Below are 21,933 nucleotides of genomic sequence, written 5' to 3'. Positions count from 1 at the left end.
AAAAATCTGGCATTAATTCAGTTTCAAACGAATTAAGTAAAAAGAAGTTATTACTCCACCACCCTTAGGGTTAGGATGATTTAGGTTAGTTTCATGTAATTAAGCACAATTTATATTAATTACTATAGTATAGTACTATACTATAGTAGTAGTAACTAGTTACTACTAATGTGTAACAAAGACACTGTAAAAAAAAAATTTTAAAAAAAAATTGTTACCGATTTCTTCAACAATGCATCGTTTTATGGTAGTAATTAAAGGCACAATATGTAATTTTTCGCCACTAGAGGTCACTTATTCAAAACAAAGGCATAGTAGCGCAGAATCATGGGAGGCAGCCGGTGGAAAATAATCTGACAGGACTCGGGCAGAAATCATGTTCATGGTTGAAATTATTAACATTACTTTAGTATGAAGCAGAGCAGGGCCGAGTGCTGTGGGAGCGGAACGAGGCCGCCGGAGCGATTGCTTTTGAGAGACGAACGCGACACACGGCTCGAGAGCAGCAGAACTTTTATTATGCCACAGTCTGGTCAAGCGTATGTGGGGTAACGCAGCACTGTTTATCATATTAGATACATTTGATTGTGTTGAAAATGATGTTATAACGTTAATCTGTGTGTTGTTCGCTCGGCGGCTGCTATGAGACACTTGTTGAAATGAATAATAATCAATATGTAATCAAGAAAACGAGATTCAAACAATAAGACTAAACGTGTAGAGCTATATAACAATGATTAGTTTTCTGCTTATAAATATATCCAAACAGTTGTTCCCTTGTCTAATAAAACATATAATATATGAAACCGTCTTTGGTGTTTCCATGGTTTCTACAAAATAAAACTGGAAAAATACAAATCATGTTACTGAGAATATTTCATCTCTCACCAAGCAGATGAGCTGGAATTGGTCCTTTAAGGTTGATGCGTTCTGGTCCATATTTCTTGTACAGGGCCCTGCGCACATAAGCATGAACGTTGAGGTAGAGCGGTTCTAGATCTTTCCACAAGGCCTCCAGATCCTGTTCAAAGGTGGGGGTCTCATACAGGGAACGCCAGAATGCCCCGTTATCCGAGTGACCTGATATTGGACAAACAATCAACATTTAGAGCGTCATTCAACGATCTCTTGAACTATTCTTATTGTGAGTCAGTCAGTGTTTGTTGCCACTTGGCTATAGTTCGTAAACTTTCAAAATGTAGCCTGAAAACTAAATTCACTGTCCTCCTGAAAAATTAAATATCTTTCTCCAGCTGTCCTGTGTTGCAAGAGATCTTCATACAAGAAGTGCTTTATTTTCAGGCATTTACCATTGCTCTTTGCAGCTAAGTTGGCAAGCTCCACGTATCTCTTGTAGCTGTTGCGGAGCTCTCTACCCGAGGCATTACGCCAACCCTGCCAGGCGAACAGCAGCTCATCATAATCCCTGGACTCAGCCATGATCTTATTCAGATCTGGAAAACAAAACACAAACACATCAAAAACAGAGCATAAGGGGGGTTGGAGTAATCAATTTGGCATGCTGTGATATGAAAAACAGACTCTATAAGCACTTTCATTGTTCACTGTTCCACTACGAACAGTTTGCAGTTAGTGTAACTAACAAAAACACAGTGGGTTTTTGCACAGCATGTGCATAACTTTTAAAACATCAAATAAAATCTTGTATAAAAGTAGCTTGTCGTTATGTGCTGACTTTCACATATTATTTTATATAGCATACTATAATTCATGATCAGTTGTAAACTAAGATTTTTCAATGATTTTTCAGAAGTCTCTTCTGCTCAGCAAGGCTGCATTTAATTGATCAAAAATACAGTAAAAACAGAAATATTATGAAATATTATTACAATTTAAAATACCTGTTGTCTATTTAAACGTATTTTTAAAAACAATGTATTCCTGTGATGCAAAGCTGAATTTTCAGCATCATTACGCCAGTCTTCAGTGTCACATGATCCTTCAGAAATCATTCTAATATGCTGATTTTCTGCTCAACAAACATTTTTTATTATTATCAATGTGTTGCTTAATATTTTTGTGGTAACCATTATACACTTTTTCAGGATTCTTTGATGAATAGAATGTTCTAAAAAAAACAGCTTTTATTTGAAATTTAAATCTTTTGTAACATTATAAATGTCTTTACTGTCATTTTTGATCAGTTTAATGTGTCCTTGCTAAATAAAAATATTGTCTAAAAAAAAACCAATCTTCTAAACAGTACAGTAAATCTAGTAAAAGTTAACTCACCTGGATCCAAAGACAGACAATTTGATTTATCCTTGCAGACTGTTGCTACACTGTATAGGGTCTCCATGGACGCTAGCAAATTATTGTACTATGAACATGAAAAATATGAAGAGGTCATATTTTACTCTTTCAAAAAGCACAAGTTCAGTCTTTTAAATACTTTTATTTGTAAAATCCAATAAAAAATCCATCCATCCTTACCTCCTTGAGATCTTCTTCTGGAAGTACAGCTCTCTCAAGGTCACTCAGTTTCGTCAGGATTCTCGTCACCAACTCGTCCTGGAAGTCGCTGGTGTCGAACTTATGGGCCTCTAGACCATAGATCTTTGTGTGATTGGCCATCTCCAAGTTTTTTTGCAGCTAAAGCCAAAAATTGCAGCATGAGACTCTTGAGAATGAATGTTGTTGTAGTAAACAGAGCAGTCTGGGCCTCACCATGATCTCCTTGTGGGCTTCAGTGATGTCAGTGTTGTAGGTCCAGGAGGCCTCAGTATAAGCGTTCCAGACCTCCTCGGCTGTGCGGTTGTATTCATTCAAGAACTGTTTGGCCTGCATCTCATCGGTTATTTTACCTGAGGCTTTCAAGAAAAAACATGAGGATTTGAGTTTTGCTCATTTTCTGAGGAGGCTTTGTTGGCCTAATTATATAAGGTAGCAGAACAATAAAATTTTGAAGTTTAAACTTAAAAGTCGCAGCAGTGGTTTAAAAAGTAGCCTAATTCCGTGGGGAAACCATGGAATTGGCAACTCTGCAGCTAAGAGACACAAAGCTTCCACTTTCTACTTGTCAGGAGGCATGATTTAATGATAATGACTGTCGTCAATAGCAATACTGTTGCAATATTGCAGTATTTATAATAAATGATTTCCCTCTTGCAGAACCATCTAATCAATTCCCAATGGGACAAAATCCCATTCTAAATTTTTTCTTGTTTGAGAAGCCATTTCATTTGGATATACATCACAATAGGGAAGAAAAGCCTATCGCAACTTCCGTTTCATGCCGACTTTAATAAAGATAGTCTGCACATGGTCTTACCAATGTCTTCAGGGTAGCCTTCTGGAACCGGTGGCACCCAATTAAAATCAGGCCAGCCCAGCGTCTCTCCTGTTTTCTCATTCTGTTCCCGTAGCCAGGTAGTAACTGGCTCAAAATAGTTCATCAGGGAACTGGCGTCCATTTTGTTAGTGCCCAGAGCCTCTTGAAGCACCTCTGTCCAAGGCCTTGAAGAGCCAGCCATTAAGACTTTCCTTCAAAAAGCAATCAAATAACACTCAGTCGATATCTACAGACTTTCCGTTCATGGTGATGATACAGCGGTTTCATCCAAAACGGTCGATCTGTATAATCAATACTTACTGTAAAACAGCTCCAGCCTCTTTTGATCTGTAAATATCACATTTGTGCAGAGGTCCAGTATGTCCAGCCTCTTTACATAGTTTCTCATGGAACTGGAACTGAAGAATGAAGCTCACAAAGTATCTAAATGAGAAAAAAAAAAATAGTTAGCCAATATTTCTCTGTGCAAGTCATACAAAACGGTTATTGATTGCTTATTTATCAAGGGAAGCTCATGATAAGAACCCAACCTGATGTACGGTGTGTTTCCAGGAATGTGATATTTTGCTCCAGCATCAAAATGTTCCTCTGTACGTCTGGTTGGTGGACAGATGCCTTGGTATTTTGTCCTAAAAAAAGAAATAAAATATCAATCAATTCAAGAAAGTACTGTTGATTTGGGGTTGGTAAGATTATTTAATGATTTTGAAAAAAAAAGTCTCATCACATTTTTTGATAAAAAATACAGAAAAACAGCAATATTGTGAAATATTGTATTGAAATATTGAAATATTGTATAAAATATATTACAATTTAAAATAACTATATAAATATTTTAAAATGTAATTAATTCCTGTAATGCAAATCTGATTTTTCAGCATCATTACTCCAGTCTTCAGTGTCACACGATCCTTCAGAAATCATTCTAATACACTGATTTGCTGCTCAAGAAACATTTCTTATTATGTTGAAAACAGTTTAATATTTTTGTAGGAACGATGATACATTTTTTCAGGATTCTTTAATGAATAGAAAGTTAAAAAAAAAAACAGTATTTAGTTGGATTAGAAATCTTTTGTAACATTATAAATGTCTTTACTGTCACTTTTAATGTGTTTTTGCTGAATAAAAGTAGCAATTTCTTTTTCTTTTTTTTTAAATCTACCTGACCCCAAACTTTTGAATTGTATTGTATGTAGAGAAGTAAGCAAAAATATGTTTTTGATAATTTAATTATTTAAACAATTTTGCACAATTTATTTCTACTCGTAAATTGATCATTACAATCAAAGTTGTTGACATTATAGTTTTGATGTCTCAAAAAGAAAAAGAAGAATCTACAGACATCATTTTAAAAATGTTAGCACAGTAAGTGGAAAAAATATGAGATGAGAAGGGAAAAAATCTAAACTTTTGCATTTACTCACAAAACTTTTGCTTTTCCCTGAGAAACTATTGTGTTCCCCCAGAAACTTTGCCTTCGCTCGCCAAAAAGTTTCTTAGGGGAACACAAAGATTCGAGCGCAAGAGAATGCAAAAGCATTGACATATCATTTTTCCTCCCATCTCATATTTCTTTTCTTCTTTAAGCCTAAATTATAGGCCTACTTCAATTTTTGCGCGTACGCGCGGGTCTGCGTACAGTGCGCGAGACGCGAATTTCGTCATCAGAAGAGTACGCGTGTACTGTGGTCGCAATTTCGTTTTTCATTTTTTTTTTTTTTTTTTTTTTTTGTTGTTGCAGTAATTAGTTTATCCACAAGGTGGCAACCGTGCCCTGAGGCCTTCGATTCACAAGGTATTTGAAGAAAAACTGCATAAACAGACCAGAATGCATGCAAGTTACAGCGACAATGGAAGCCTACATAGACGAGAGATTGTGCTAAGAAGTTATAAGTACCCTCATTTGTACAACTCTAGCATGAAAGAATACAAAGATGTTTACATGGGTTGTACCTCGTGGCGAGAGATTGCTCAAAACTGCGCATGCGTCGAACGCCTGTGTATGCGCATTGCGTACGAGTCAAATGCAATATACTTTCCAAGGCTGTGCGTTCGACTGTGCGCGTACACTAGCGTACGTGTCAAAAAAAAAAAAAAAAAAAAAAAAAGTATACCCAGGGCTTCATGTGGCTCCGTCGTTTACCTTTCAATATTATCATGAACTGTTCATGAGATAACAGCACAAATGATCGATTTCTGACCACAATGATCCATTATGAGACGCTGGTTTTTACCTGAGGTACCACCATTCTGCATTGTAACGTTCAGGCGGTGTTCGTCCACTAAACACACCCCAGCGCCACTGATCAATAAGGTATCCAAAAGGAAGGAAGGCGATCTTTTCCAAAGCCATCTTCAACAGGTAGTTTATGTCACTCTCTATGGAATTTCAAATACTTCATCAGTTTATCAGAGGTTTACTATACTGCAAGTATCATTCTGAACATCTTTCGCCTACCAGTATCATCAGTCACTTGATCCAGAAGGCCAATGGTGTTGAGATGTTTAGGTGTGGACACAGAAAGAGACAGCACGTCCCCTACGGCCTCATGGAAGCCAGGATTGGCTCCTCTCCTGAAGCTGACCGGCTTGTCTTTATACTGGAGGTAATACTCGACATGGCCCATCTCATGATGCACGGTGAAAAGCTGCTCCATAGTCACAGTGGTGCACTGTTTGATTCTAAACAGAGTCAAAAACAAACATTTAGCTGTTTATTACACAATAATACATTTCATGGTGATGTTTTGCCATTTTTATATTAAAATAATTCTACAATCCCATTTTGTTTATTTGATCATTCTGACCAATCAGAAACAGCAGCGTTGACTCAACCAATGTCATGAGTTTGGGACAAGTGTTTGGGAAACAGCCAATATTTTTGCAGCACCAAACAGAATTACAGTATGTTTGTTTAACTGGCTTTCCTGAGCTTGACATAACAACATTGGCTCAAACAATTAAGAGAGAAAGTTTGGGGTATGAGCTCTTTCCGAACAATAGATAAGATGGGAGGAGTGTTTAAAGCTTGTCGGAAAACAGCATTTTTGCCTTTTTTTAATTTTTCAAAAATATAACCAGTCCTGGGCTATAGGGTGATATGGCTGCTGGCAGAATGATGTCAGAATTTTCATATTTGGGTGAACTAACCCTTTAACCCTAACCTTGACTGTAGTGGCGTAGGTCATAGGGCGTATGGCTCATGGAAGTAGCTTTGGGGCAGTTGTGACCTAATGGTTAGAGAGTCGGACTTGTAACCCGAAGGTCATGGCATTTTTGCATCAAATTTGGGTCAAAAATGGACAAACCTAACGTTGGGTTAATTTTTTAAATTAAAATTTTAAGCCAAAGGTTGGGTTTGTCCATATTTGACCCAATTTTGAATTCAAACAGCCAGCATTTTTTAGAGTATAGGCTTTGTCTTGGTGGACTAGATCTTATACGTTGCTGCTGCTGAGTGAAGGCTACTGGTGAAACATGCACATAAATACAGTGAATAGAATACGAGCTGCTGCAAGGAAAGTAGAGAGAACTGCCTTGCAGATTTAGGCAGGTGGTGCTGGGGAAGTTGTGGGGCTCCACGGAAATAAATAGGTTACGTAGGTAGAACAAACAGATCAATTAGCCAAAGCAGCCAACTTTAAGAGCACCAATCAGCTGCTCTGAAGAGTTCACATTTCACATTTTTATGATGGATTTTCATCTTTCAAGATTGAAAGTGGGTCTGGGAGTAAAAAAAATCTGTAAAGGCATTTGAAAAGTCGCAAAAATAATGAATCGGGGTAATGGAAAGTTTGGAAGACTGTTTTAATGTGATCTTCATATTACAAAAAAAAAGTTGTATCTGTTCAATCTGTTCTTTTTAATAAAAATCTGCCATTTTGCTGCAATATGAACCACTTTCCTTTGACATGATTCATGTACCTGAAGTCTTTGCGGTTGTAGAAGTCCCATGCAGAGGCATGGCAGACCACTTCCCTTCCATCAGCTGGTTTCTCCAGCATGGATTTGTCCCAAAACTCAGGAGGCATTTCGATCAAACCCAGAGAGGTGAAGAACTCCTCAGCCACCCGGAACATGTGAGTGGCGTTATAACCCTATGGGTACAAATCACTTTATCACTCTCTGGAGGGCTCAGGATATTATCTAGTCACTGAGATAAAGTTCTGTTAGCTTACTTGAGCAATCATGGTGTCTGTCACATCTACATTGGGTTTGTCAGGAAAAGGGACCATCATGTTGTAGATGTTGTTCCACGTTTGTGACCACATGTTGCCTAACAGAAACCAAACACAATGAGAACATCACCACGAGTATCTTAAACACTTATTGTTATATATGATGAAAAAGATGTGTTTCACTTTATTTTGATGGTCCCTTTAACACATTCTGTTGATCATAAATAACTTTGCACCTACATGTCTACTAACTCTTATTAGTGTGTTAGTAGAGTATTAGTAGACTGGTAGGGTTAGGGTTAGAATAAGTTGACGTAGTTGCAAAGTTACTTACAGTCAGTAGAATGTCTGTTGGGGGACCCTCACAATAAAGAGTTATATTAAGCAGATAGTCTACTAATAATCTAATGAAAGATAGTTGACAAGTTAGAAAGTTACTTATAGTCAACAGAATGTTTAAAAGGGATCATCAAAATAAACTGTTACCAAAAGATGCTTCACATATTGGTCTGAATGTCTTTTTTCTGTCAAAGTGGGCAATTTATGGCCAGAATAAGCTAAAATTTTGACCATTTTATGCTTTATGTCAAAAGACTGGCTTTGTGAAACTAGTTGCATAATTATAGTAATAATAAACCATCTTTACCCTTGTGAAAAAAGTGTGCTCAATTGTATTATATGTGCACTTGTAGTGCACTTGTGTTATTTGATATTACATTTCATTTAATATTTTTAAATATGCTAAACTGCAACTTTATCATTGTAATTAAATAAATAAATAAAAGACTTACATGTTTTAATAGAAATGACATTAAAGTATATTTTAGTTTACCATAAATGTTTGTCAGTACATTCGGCAGTACACCTTAAATATATTTCAAAAAGAACATTCAGTGGGTCAAAAAAGCACCTGTAAAGTTCAACTAATTGTATTTAATATATATAATGTATACATTTAAGGTAGAATACATTTTTATTAATTGCAAATAGCATGCAATTTAGTGTCCAAAAACATTACATTCAATTCACACTTATATATTCTTTTAAAGTATATTATTTCTGTAATAAGTCCTTTAAAAAAGTATGCTAAAGTGTGCTTCTTTTTCACAATGGATAATCATAAAAAAATATGTATTTTTTTCACAATCAGTCGGACTCACCCAGAAGGTGGGCGGGGATGGGACCCTTGAGGTTGATGTATTTAGGACCATAGAAGTCGTAGAGCTTTCGGCGGACAAAGGCGTGCAGGTTTTGGTAGAGAGGTTCCAGCTGTTTAAACAGATTCTCTAGGTCTTGCTCGAAGGATGGAGATTCATACCAGGAACGCCAGTAATCTCCTGTATCGTTAAAGCCTGAGAAGAGCAGAGCAGAAGAACAGGGTGTCAGATCTTTCTTTCTTTATCCCCCGCCCCCCAATTTATCCAAAAGAATTACTCGCTCACCATCCAGCTCAGATGCCTTGTTGCTGAGCTCCACAAACTCGGGGTAGAGGGATTTGAGTGGGACCCCTGAGGAGTTGTGCCAGCCCTCCCAGGCATACAGAAGCCTCTTATAGCTTCTTGATGTAGCCATGATTTCTGTGAGCTCTGAAAGACATATAAATAAAGCAAATGCATTATAATAAATGCTAACTGAACAGTAAAACAGTTTCTGAGTCTTGCACATGAGCCCCAGAGGAAAAGGCCCCTGTTTGTTTAGAACAGCGTTCCGGATTTTTGTGGCTCACAAAAGCTATATCAGTGCAGTTTATCAGGAAAAAGCCTTGAAAAAAGCTTTTAGGAGCAAAGGATACAAAACATGTTGACTTAAGCTTTGGATCTATTAGCAGGATCCATTAAGTGGGGATCAGAGGCAGCAGGCAAGAGTTGATAGACATTAGAATTTAGTGTTGTGTATTCACACTGGATCAGATTTAGTACTGCCTGTTTGTGGCTTTTTGGTGTACGTGCATTTTGAGATGGGAAACAGCACAAATTCATTGCAGTTACACTCAAGCATGGTCACATGAATGAAACTCTGTTAAAACTGGATTTTGGACTTTTGGTCTTTATAAGTGAAACTTTCGGTCACATTGTGACATTTTGGCAAATTTTCACGAGGAAAAAAAACTCTATTGTCAATAGTGTACACTGTAAAACCGAACAGTGAAATTAATTGAACTGAGTTTGTTTTACTCAAATAATAATGAAAGTTCACTGTACTTAATAGAAAAAAGTTGTGTGAACTCAAAATTTGATTGTAGTAAGCTGAACTTAATATGATTGAATTCCCAGCATGCTTTGAGTCAGACTGAATAAGGGGAAAAAAGGTTGAAATTAAGTGTTATTTTGTGTGTTTTTGCAGATTTACATAGAGAGACATAAGTTAGTGTTTAATGTTGTGTTATGTTTGGATGGCGGTTCTGTTATGTTAGTTTTGTAGGGTTACCACTGTGGTGAAGAGTAGAGCCTGTAGTTAGGTTGAGGATGGGCTGCAAAACTTTAAGACCTTTGCTTCCATGGCTCTTGGCTTTTTTTTAGTATACTTAAATGTTTTGAGGTAATAAGTTTACTCAAATGTTTTGATTATACTGAACGTATTGAGTTTTACAGTGTAGAGATGTATGTAGAACAGCTCACAACGAAATCATTTATGGGAGATAAGAGAGTGGAATTGGAGCTGGGACTCGGACTCGGGTCACACGGCTACAGCTCTGACCAAAAATCAAAAATTCTTTCAGAAACAAAACAAATGGCTGTCTTTGAGTCATTGAATTATTCACCACTGTGTGTTGCTTAGAGATTTTGTTGGCAAAACAAAAATGAATAAGTTACTTAATATTAACATCTTGTTTATTGTTAACTGTTGTGTAAAAAGCAATATCACACTTTCAATCAGGCTGTTTAGGCCAAAGACTTTATATAGAAAAAGACAGGTCCAATTGTTTTACTATGAATGGGAGAAAGTGCAACGCGCAATACGTCGGAATAAGTCCTGCCTTCTAAATAAAAGAGCCATTTGCTGATTGGTAAAGTCATCGTGTCACTCCAGCTGGTGTTAGAAGCTCCGGTTCCTATAGAAACAGTCAGTGTTCTGAGACGTACGCTTAGGACTGCGCATGCACATTAGCTTGGTCCAGCCTGAAAAATGCAGTTTTTTTGTCATGATTCGAATGTTTAGAAACAAAATTTAGGAGACAGTTGTTGTCAGGTTTCATTGGTGATTTCAAATATGAAATTTAATTGTAAGCTTGGCAAGCAGTTTTGGAGAATTTAATGCTTCCCCATTCAAAGAGATAGGAGCTGCACTTGCATGCCAGAGAGGCATTTCAAAGATGGCCGCCGAGTGAAATGACTTGTCTTAAAGGGACTTTGGTTAAGGCTGAACAGCAACTTTAGTTATAAATTAAGCTGCAAAATTGCCCTTTTGTCTAACATTTTAACAATGTTCTCTGTTTAAAATCTAATCTGTTAGTTTTCTTTCGTTTCATCTCTTTAACCGTCTTTAACTTGATCCTCACGCATCAAGCCTCAAGCTTATATAAATCATCATTCTTTTGCTGCATTGCAAGCACTTGTATTTCCTTTTGTGTGTGAATTTTCTCCTTCACTTTGACCCTTACTGACACACATCAACAAAGTGTTGGGAGCGTTTCTCACCGGGCTCCAAAGACCAGCATTCCTCTGGAGTGGGACACACCTTTGCAGTTGAGTAGATGCTGTCCATCTGGCTCAGAATGGTATTGTACTGAGAAAACAAAGAGAGCGATCAAAACACAATCCTGATGCTTCATCACCAGCTCTTTCCTCCACATCTTTAGTGGTGTATGTCAATTCACCCTCTCTCTTTCTGTGGTTGGGAGATTGGCGGGTCCCAGAACATTGATCTTATTGATGAGTTTCTTCAGGTCTGGATTAGTGAAGGTCTCCAAGATAGTTTCAGAGAATGTAGCCTTTGCTTTTTGACCCCATGCCTCTGTGAATGCCTGCTCCTCCAAAGACGCAGACACCTGCAGGAACAGTGAAGAGAGTCTGATTATTCCATGCAAAATGGGTCCAATCATTTTTAATGAGACAGACTCTTATTAAAAATCAATTATTATTCACAGAAATATAATGAATATTTCTCATTTGAAAACAGTTAATTTTTGTTCAGTATAAAAATCATTATGTCTAGAATTTCCCCATAAAACATGAAAACCCAACGCACGCACGCGTGTTTGTATTCATTAGAAAATCTTTATTACTAATGTAAAACTTTTCTGAAAACAACACTAACTTGCAGCTCGGTAAGTAAGTCAGCAGATGTTGATTTAGTAACTGATTTTGTAATTGATTCGGTTCAGTGAAGGATGTCAGACTGATTCAAACTGGTAAGTTGTACTATTGATTAAATTAGTCATTAAATGAAGAGGCTCTTAAAAGTAATTTATTTGGGAAACTGACTTCCCTCGTCGCACAGTATGTTTTTGTTTCACTAACCAGAACCGGCTCATAAGAGTCATTTTTTCGTGAATTGAAATTCTCGATTCACTATAAAGAACTGACTCATAAGATTCATTTGTTCGGAAATCAGACGACACTAATCGCACACTGAATGTTTTTGCTTCACTAAAAAGAACCGGCTCATAACAGAAATTTATTCGTGATGCACAGTTAATGTTTTACTGTTTTGATTCACTAAACATTTCTGGTTCGATAGAGTTATTTTTTCATGAATCGGAATGCAGTTTGTGTTAAGAACTATAAAGAACTGAATCATAAGATTAATTTGTTCGGAAATCAGAAGACAAAAGAACCGGCTCAAGAGTTTTTTTCATAAGAGTAGCAGGAGAGTATGGTACCAATACCACTTATTTTTCAACCCCTCTTCCTCCTCCAATTAACCAACTGGGTCTGTTCTGGTATGTAACCCCCACTTTTCATGATTATCAATCCTGATAGATAAAATCAAGCAAATCAAGAAAGATTACAGAGCAAATGCAATTTGTTGATTCATTCTGTATATTTCAGTAAATAATAGTAATGTGTGATGCTCTAGTGGGAGAATTGTGTCATCTCATTCCCTCCCCATGATTTTCTGTTCTCTCGGTGCAATCTCAGTTAATAATCATTTCTGGCTTTTGCTCAATCCTAGAACAGTCTTGAGTTTCTTTCTGTCTTGTAATGTTTTCAATAAGAGCTTGGATTGCTTTTGCAGCAACAAGGGATAGAAATGGGGTGGCTGAGTTAGCATCATCCATCAATTTATCCTTTGAATCCTGACAGGAACTCATTTCTTTTGTGAAAGCACCTGAAACAATTCAGGCTGAGGTATAAAGCACCTGCTAGCTTGTCGGTGACAATGGCTTCGCCACCACTGTGTGCATTTTAAGATACTAAAGTAGGATATAAAGCTAAAGTTGGATGTTTGTCCAAGCATTGAGCTTCTCAACAGAATTTCTAAGCTTTACCCATGATTTACATGTTACTAAAAGGGATAGCTCATCCAAAATTTTTCATGTCCTTCCAAACCTATATCCACTGCTTTCTTCTTTGGAACACAAAAGAAGATATTTTGAAAAATGTTGGCAGCCAAACACTTTTAGTGACCATTGACTTCCATATAGACTAAAAAAAAATAATTCATAAAGTTTTAGAACAAACATGAATGTGGGCAAAGGATGACAGAATTAAATTTTTTGGATCAGCTATCCCTGTAAGACAAATAATCATGACATATTTTTCAGTGCATTAGTGGAGCTCAGCTTACTGAAGTTCATTACAAGTGGACTTTCCATGAACCACGACTAAGAAATAAGCATGTATTGAAAGTGTACAGTCTATTAAAAAAAAAATGTTTCATGCATAGCTTTTCAGAGACGGCAAAATGTGATTTTGGCATCCAAATTGAATGTGATGAGATAAAAAAGTTAATGAACTGAATAGTTCTCATGAGCTATAGCATACCAGTTAGTCAATTCACATTAGGGATTAAATGCATTGTTGTTGATCTGTGATCCGTACAAAACAGGACCCATGGTTCTGAAAATTAACCATGGTTTTGTCATAGTTAAACTATGGTTTTTGTAGCAAAACCATGGTTAGTTCATGGTTACCATGAAGTAACTAGAAGAACCATGGTTTTTTGGTTTTATTCGTAGTAAAACCATGGTTAATTTTCGTAATTGGCACGCATGTGATTCACGGATTAATTTCATGTTTAACCGCCATAGACTGAAAGTTTATGGATGGACACATACAGACAAAATTAATTCAAAATACCAGTCTCGGGCAAGTGTTCTTGTGAACACAGTCAGTTATGTCTCAAAAGAAAGAGAGCAAGAGAAGGATGTATATCATTATTTTGGATCTGTGCCTTCGGTCTTAAAGTGACAGCAGCCTATAAAACTTGCTGTTGTCTATATGTCATTAATGTTAATCAATCTTAAAAACACAGTTTTAACAAAGATTAATCTATATTAAATGTATACAGTGAACATAGTGTTATTTTAAATTTAATTATTAATAAATACTAAACCTCACTTTATTTGTACCTTTCTTAGGCTATATTGTACATATCTAGGCCTGTGCTTGTAATTTGTGTATTTGTTCTTATTTTTTACTGATTGTTCACTTGCCTTTAATAATGTTTGAACTTTATTAGTTAGGCTAGTAGTTTTTGCTGTGGTATCAGAGTACTTAAAGTGGGCTTTAACTATTAAATGGAAAGCAAAGTTACCCCCACCCCCAAAATATATACATATCTTTTTTGCTGATCTGAAAAATGATCCGATCCGTGACTTAAAAACTGTAATACGATCCGAACCATGAGTTTTGTGATCCATTGAACCACTAATTCACATACAAATGATTCAAATGACTCACAAACTCTTGAACAAGTCTGATGAATCCACTGACTGAACTCAGTGCCTGTTTCTGAATCAAGATCTGATTCAGTTGCTGAACTGCGAGTTCTCATTTCTTTTAGTGATGTCTGTGTACTGAAATAATGCAATATTCATTAACTAAATAACATCGGTGCAACATCCTACAATATGCATATAAGTGCCAACAAAAATGATAAACAACTATTTGAATGGAATATAATCAGATATGATCCATCACAAAAAATTTGACCAGAAACTTTACCTGCAAAAAAAACATATTTGTAAAAATATTTTGCTGTACTTATACATACATTGTGTTAATGAATTTAATTTATTCTTTTGCTGTAAAATATAAGGCATTTTTCAGTGCAAAATAATTTTATAGCAATAAATACTTTTTAAAAATATTTGTATATACTAAGTTACAGTTAACAAATGAACAGGATTTAATCTAGCATTTTTACATTCTTTTTCTGTTCAGATTCCTAACATTTTTAGTGTACATTCTTCTTAAAGGTTTATTGTTTCCTGGTCTTGGGTGCGTCATGCTTTTTTGATGTTTTACCATGTCCTGCAGTGGTCCGTTTGACCCCAGCATCCCTTCTCTGTTATGATAACCGCAGGGCGCATTGGCCCTGTCACAGCGGCTGCACTCATTAGTTCATGGGGTGATGCCTTTGTTGACCCGAGTGGAGATGAGCTCCCTTCCACAGTTTTTTTTCCTCCATCACTGATTAACAAGCTGGTGACATGTGCATTTGTCTCTATTATCTCTCATCCTTCACTTGCTTGTTCACACTCTGTTTTCCTCAGAGATAATGACAGCTAGTTTCTTGTTTTTTCACCTCTTCTTCCAAGGTCCCATTTGTTCTGTCATGTTTATGCAAGAAAGTCATGATAAGTCGTAATAGGGCGCAAGGTTCAAGGCTTGACATAAAAAGTAAAATAATAACTTGTGACTGATACCATCAAAAGGGTGATGAGCTTTAGAGCTCAAGCACACTTGGCTCTGAATCATCCATGCAAACCTCCCTAAACACTTTCTCAAAACACTCTCTCTCAGATGTTTGATGGAAATGGAATGTGAGTTTTCAGAGCAGATTGTTCTCGTTTTCCACCTCATTGTGTCCTTGAAGGATCCAAACAGTTTTTAAAGATGCCTGCGTGTGCGCTTTCTGAGAGCTTTATTTTTAGAGGCTAATTAAAAGACAGATTCTGTTTAATCTGATGCACTGACTGCCCTCACTCAATACAGAAGTGAAATTATGGGCTACACATGGCCACTTTGCCACAGAAAGCGAGCGGAGAGAGTGAGTGCTTCTAATGTATGGGAGTGGCATGGCAGTAAAGCGGAAATTGGCTGCATGAAAAATACAGACTCAAGGGACATATTTACATATTGACATATTTGTGCCAGATGTCTCATAGACATCTGGCACAAATCAGATATTTGGCATCTGATTTAGGCCATTTTAAATGTGGTTCTACTGTTGCACAATTTAAAAAATAATTCAGTTACTTTATAAATATCCAGCCATCGGATTTAATCAAAATATCTTAATTTGTGTTCTCACGGGTGTAGAATGACATGAGGGTGAGTAATCTTCATTTTCATTTTTGGGTGAACTAACCCTTTTATTATTATTTTGTGTGTTTTTGAACAAGATTAATATAGGAGGTGATATATTGGTGTTTAATGATATTTTGCCGTTTTGGGATTACCATTGTGGCTGTGGTTCGGTCGAGGACAAGCTAAGAGAAATTAATACTGTATAATCTGCATATTGCTTTATATTAACTCTTTCCCTACCATTGACGGAATTTTCAGGTAATCCATGTTTTCACTCTTATACAGTAGGGGGTGCTGTTACGCATCTTCTGAAAGAGTACAGAATCTCCTGATCAAACCACAGGCGAAGAAGTAGAAGCATTGCTTATGCACGTGTAAAATAACATGATCATCAAATATTAAACGGACATAGTCTTTGCCAAAAACGTGATTTTCTCAGCTTTTTGTCCAAAATTTTATGAAACTTTACCCACATTCAAGTGTTGATAAAAAAGTGTTTTGTTTTGTTTTTGCGCACAAAAAGTATTCTTGTCACTTCATAACATTAATGTTTAACCACTGTAGTCACGTTGACTATGTTAACGATGTCTTTACTACTTCTCTGGACCTTGAATGTGGTAATTCCATTGCTTTTTTTATGGGAGATAAAAAAAAAACTCTTGGCTTTTATTAAAAAGATCTTAACTTTTGTTCCAAAGGTCTTGCGTGTTTGAAAAGCCATGAGGGTGAGTACTTAATGACACATACCTGCAAACTGGTCGCTTTTCGACGAAATTCGCCGTTTTGAATCCAAATATGTCAGTTATGTGAATCGTGTAGATCTGAAGATTTTTTTTTCTCGGGGGTTGGGGGTTTCAGGGTGAGTTTGCAGGCACAATAAATCGAAAATGGGCTACTTTCCCATAGACTGGAGTGAGACCATAAACGTCTCTCGAGCTGTCCTGTCGTGATCTTTTTTGGCGCTCTGTGGTGTGACTGACACATCTTTGTAGCGCTTCAGTTCAAACAAAGACAGAGCGCACGTGAACCGATCATCTCCTCCGCTTTACAACGTGAAATAAACATGAATGGATGTAGGATGAATGTTGAAAGATACAGTACAACTTACTGAAATCCGTATCATGTCATATGTAACGTTAATCGATCAATGATTGTTTCAACCGCGAAAAAGCGGCAATAAAATAGCTTGTAAAAATGTCACATTTACCGTAACATTTACCTCAGAAAAACCGTTCAATGTCAAAAAACTCGTTAGTCAGCTACAAAAATTAACTTAGAGAGGAGCATTTTGATATATATCCACTGTGACTATAGACCATTGCATATTCATGTTGGCTACTTAACATGTGCTTCAGTACTGAATGTATAAAACCGTTTTACCATTTAAATGTTTAGGCCGATATTAAAAACGAGTAGAAACAGTATTAAAAACAAGTAGAAACACAATTATGTCATTAAAAATTTATTATAACGTTATTATAAAACTTCTTTATGTGTAATTTATATGTAAGTAGCCTACAAATCAATTAATTTTAACCTTTAATATTATAATGATGTACCATCTGTGGTTCCCTGTATAGTTTACAGCATTATTTGATATTTTTTCTTTGAGGAAATTTGCCATGTACTGTACTTGGTAGGCCCCAAATTAATCATTATTGAATTGAAGGTAATCAAATCGAAATCAAATCGCAAGCTTCTGAATCAAAACCGAATCCAGTTGTGAAATTTGTGTCAATGCCCAGCCCTAGTGTCAATAAATGTTTTTTTTTTTATTTTTTATTTTTTTCTTTTACTTGAAGCAAATGTTGTGTTTTCCATTTATTTTCTTGTGGGAGTGCACCAGAATGCTTAGTTTATATGTTAAAATCACAAAGATTTTCTCCTGGGGGAGGATGCCCCAAGATCCCCCTACTACTATTTACCTTGTAAACATGTCCCCTTTTTCACCCCTTTGGAGTTTGCAGGTATGATGACAGAAATTTCAGTTTTGGGTGAACTAACTTTTTAAAGATTTGTGAAAATTATCGAAAATGCAGACAACGTTTTTAAAAAAACACTTGCGGGGAAATAGTTAAAATGTACAAATAAGGGGACAAAAAAAAATTACCATCATATAATATTCCTCTCCATGCCATTGTTTATGCATCCGTGTTAAGTATTTGTAAAATTACCAAATAATGTAATACAGGAGTTTTGACTCATATGCATTTTATTTGCTTAAAACTATTTTTTATCACTATCATCTTGGGTGCCGCCATATTTGCATGATATCATCAAGGTCCATTTGAAGTTGTGGCTTTCAGTATGAGTATCCAGTTACAAAGTTCAAGTGACACACTGTTGCACTTTAACAAGCTGCTTGGAAGTTGGAAATTCCAGCTTTCTCCTCTAAAATGGCATTTGCACACATAAGCTGCTTTTCCCTTACTTTATACTAAATCACTGCAGTCCTCAGAATCAGCATATGCTGCATTAGCATAACCTCCATCATGCATCTGTTGAATACACAGCACCAAGATGCCTATGGTCATGATGACTGCAAAACCAAAAATACTTGCTCCAGCAACCATGATCGGGTGTCCTGTGACCGCGCTCTCTATGGAATGAGTCCGACGGGCGTGTTGCTTTCATACAATGCTGCTTTATCTTCATACGCAGTCAGAGTGAGCCTCGCTCACAGCAACAACCTGGCCTGCCGCCTCCAATAGAGATACCCGAAACGGAGGCTCTTTGATCACCTCGTTTGATGTGTTTGAAATAATAGACATCACACCATGCATTGCTCAGGTTCTGCCCAGCTTTCTATCAACTTTTTCTGCGGCCTTTTTTGTTGAGGTTTCGTTCAGATGTTGAGCAGTGAGTGCGGTGCCAGCATCCATTTGAAAAACTGTGAGCGAGTGTTGAGACAGCTGTGAAATAGTGTTGAGACAGCTGTCTAAAGGAGGCGCGTGTATGTGTGGGAAGAGCAATGCTGACCACCTCGCCTCTGCATTGATCACACTGGCATTCATTGTTAGTTCATGTTATCTCAGTTCCATTAAATAACCTTGAGCGATACAACTTTTGATAATTTTGATAAAGCATTATTTAAGTTTACTAAATGCTTAAGGAGTGTTTTTCAGTGTTGGTTCATGGATGGATGGAACCAAATGGAACCTTATTGTAAAGTGTTACCATTTTTATTGGTATTGTCAATATTTACTTATTTTTACACTAAAATGCTGGGTTAAAAACAACCCAAGTTGGGTTAAATATGGACAAACCCAGCGATTGGGTTGTTTTAACCCAGCAGTTGGGTTAAATGTTTGCCCAACCGGCAGTTTTATTTAACTCAACTATTGTTTAAACATTACTATATGGCTGGCTTAAAATGAACCCAAAATAGGTTGGAAATTAAAAATCAGACATATAATTACTAGAGGCAACAATAATAATCAAAAGGAGAACATTTATTAATAAGCAATTGTTTAAACTTATTAGTAAATGTTCATTTATTAAACATATTAATAAATGTTAATTTCCAATATAGTAATTTTTAAACAATAGCTAAGTTAAATAAAACTACCTAGCAGGTTGGGCAAACATTTAACCCAACCGCTGGGTTTGTCCATGTTCAACCCAACTTTAGTTTCAACCCATGCTTTTGGTTTTTAACCCAGCATTTTTTAGAGTGAAGAAGTGAATTTAACAACATTAGAATATGGTATGAAAAATGGATACTAATTTTGAGATATGCCTACGATTATATTTGACAGTGTTTTTAAAGTATTAGAGCTAATAAAAATGAACTTTTAGCAAGTTTTAGATGATGTCCAAGGTTATTAAATGTACACTCTAAAAAATGTTGGGTTATAAACAACCCAAGTTGGGTTGAAAATGGACAAACCCAGTGATTGGGTTGTTTTAACCCAGCGGTTGGGTTAAATGTTTGCCCAACCAGTAATTAAAAATTACTGTATTGCTTGCACCTTTTGATTATTATTGATGCCTCTGATTTTTAATTTCCCACCTATTTGGGGTTCATTTTAAGCCATATAGTAATTTTTAACAACAGATTTTAACAGTTTTTAACAATAGGGTTAAATAAAACAACCCAGTCACTGGGTTTGTCCATTTCCAACACAACTTGAGTTGTCTTTAACTCAGCATTTTTTAGAGTGTAGCATTTACAGTTGATTCTTTTCATTTTATTTTCTTCAAATGAACAATTTATTGGTTATAGGCCATAACAATGTCCATAAAATTATTATTGGATTATCGGAATATCATAAATCAGAAATATGATCTGTTAGCATTGCATAACATGAGTGGGACTTGACATCCCACAGGAAAGAAAATCCCAAATGGGATTTTAGCATCTCAATTGCTTCTCCTTGACAGCTTTGATACTGAACAGAGAGCAAATGGAGACTTTAAGTAAGTCTTCTCAGATTCTTCTTTTGAAAAACCGCCCCAGTTATTGCCTATTTCTTTATAGATATTCAGAGGAAACTCAGTCTCTTGCTCTTCAATCAGATGTCAGAGATCTCAACACCAACTCAAATGTTTCTCATCAAATTCTTGAAAAAAAAAAAGAAAAAAAAAAAAAAAAAAAAAACGTTTTGAGCTATGCTAACCACATTCATTTTAATTCAACTCTGTTCTCTTACTTAATGCTAATTTTTTTCTGAAAGAAAGTTGCTAATTCCTGAACTCTGAAAGAGTGGGAAAAAAGATGACTGGTGGGAGTATTGTAATGATTAGTCATGTCATTTAACTCAACTGTTACACAGAGTGTTACTCAGTAATCTCAGAGGTCTTGGTCCTTCCCTTTAGTGAAGCTTTACAAGAGTCCTGTAAAACTATAAATCATAATATAAAAAACACTGGAAGACATAAATTATGTAATGCTCTCTCATGAGTTGTTTAATTATTACAGGCTATCCAAAGAGCCGTTGAAATGGCTGATTCATCAGTCCCGTATGCAAAACAGGAATTCAAGCAGCATTACACCAACGGTACCACATGGAAGTCAGTTTTGGCAGTTGTACCCTGTCAGACTCGAAGCAATGTTACTGGATGTCTGTAAAACACGTTGACTTTTACCTGCAGCTGGGAATTGTGTTCAGTCAGGTTGGTGTTGTAGTTCCAGCTGGCCTCTGTGCTGAAGTAAAAGACCTCCTCAGCGGTTGAGTTGTAGTCGCTCACGAACCTCTCAGCCTCTGCCTCTGTCGTCTGATAATCCCCCGGGATCCACTCGGGTTTCAGAGCTGCGCTCGTGCTGATGAGAGTCAGCAGCACCACTGCCCGGTGCATAATGGACTATAGCTGCGACGTGAGGAATGGGAAAAGTGCAGGAATCAAAGTTCCCGGAGGAGCCGTCTTCACACGCTGACTGCTGGATGCTCCCGTCAAGTGGTTGTTTCCTATCTCTGTCCTTCTCTCCCCCTTCCCCTGTTAATCAGGCACAGAACAATCACAGTTGGCTCTTTTAAGTGCCAGTTTAACCCAACCCACCCTCTCTCTTGGAGGATACACACAGTTCCTCGCATTCTCTCTTTCTGTCCCTCCTACTTTCTCCTTTCCCCTTCCTCCTCTCTCCCAGGCTCTCACTCTACCTGTCTCGCCTAACTTCTACTGGACACCCAGTTCTGATAGAAAGAAAAATCATTTCTTAACATCTCAGTTGTTTTTCCAAGACAGCAATGAGATTCTCAGACCTTAGTAATTTTGGATGCTTTTCATACTTCTTAACAGTGTCTCAAAGTATGTTGAGGTTTCTCAAGATCCCAAAGTCTGCAATCAAAATTCTTAATATGAACTGATTTCGTCTAAGAACAAATGATCATTCATTTTATGGCTTTGTATTCTTACTGTGTGTCAGCAATTATCTCATTCTCATATGTGTCTATTTTTTATTAGAGTGACATTTACTTTTATTGTATTGGCAAAAAACAACTACAACAATGTGAGGGTGAGTTCATTTTCACACAAAAAAAGTGCTTTAATGTATTGAACGTGCACTTGTAGCGTACTATAA

At 36.6% G+C, this 21,933-nt stretch overlaps 1 protein-coding gene across 1 annotated transcript in view; it reads right to left on the bottom strand.

Annotated features, from left to right (window-relative positions):
• ace (angiotensin I converting enzyme (peptidyl-dipeptidase A) 1) overlaps positions 1-21,373 on the bottom strand; it is a 29,029-nt gene extending 7,656 nt beyond the window's left edge. The window contains 17 exon segments of the mRNA XM_051914668.1: positions 889-1,080; positions 1,311-1,454; positions 2,254-2,341; positions 2,455-2,613; positions 2,689-2,831; positions 3,293-3,504; positions 3,614-3,736; positions 3,844-3,942; positions 5,551-5,695; positions 5,775-5,998; positions 7,241-7,413; positions 7,495-7,592; positions 8,655-8,846; positions 8,937-9,080; positions 11,133-11,220; positions 11,312-11,482; positions 21,000-21,373. Of these exon segments, the coding sequence (XP_051770628.1) occupies positions 889-1,080; positions 1,311-1,454; positions 2,254-2,341; positions 2,455-2,613; positions 2,689-2,831; positions 3,293-3,504; positions 3,614-3,736; positions 3,844-3,942; positions 5,551-5,695; positions 5,775-5,998; positions 7,241-7,413; positions 7,495-7,592; positions 8,655-8,846; positions 8,937-9,080; positions 11,133-11,220; positions 11,312-11,482; positions 21,000-21,209 (2,605 nt within the window). The 5' untranslated portion in view covers positions 21,210-21,373.
• Positions 21,374-21,933: the final 560 nt, after the last annotated feature.

This window comes from Ctenopharyngodon idella, chromosome 12, assembly GCF_019924925.1.
Source record: "Ctenopharyngodon idella isolate HZGC_01 chromosome 12, HZGC01, whole genome shotgun sequence".
NCBI classification, from domain to species: Eukaryota; Metazoa; Chordata; class Actinopteri; order Cypriniformes; family Xenocyprididae; genus Ctenopharyngodon; species Ctenopharyngodon idella.
The sequence above is the reverse complement of the archived record's forward strand: the minus strand, read 5'-3'. Positions and strand labels throughout refer to the sequence as shown.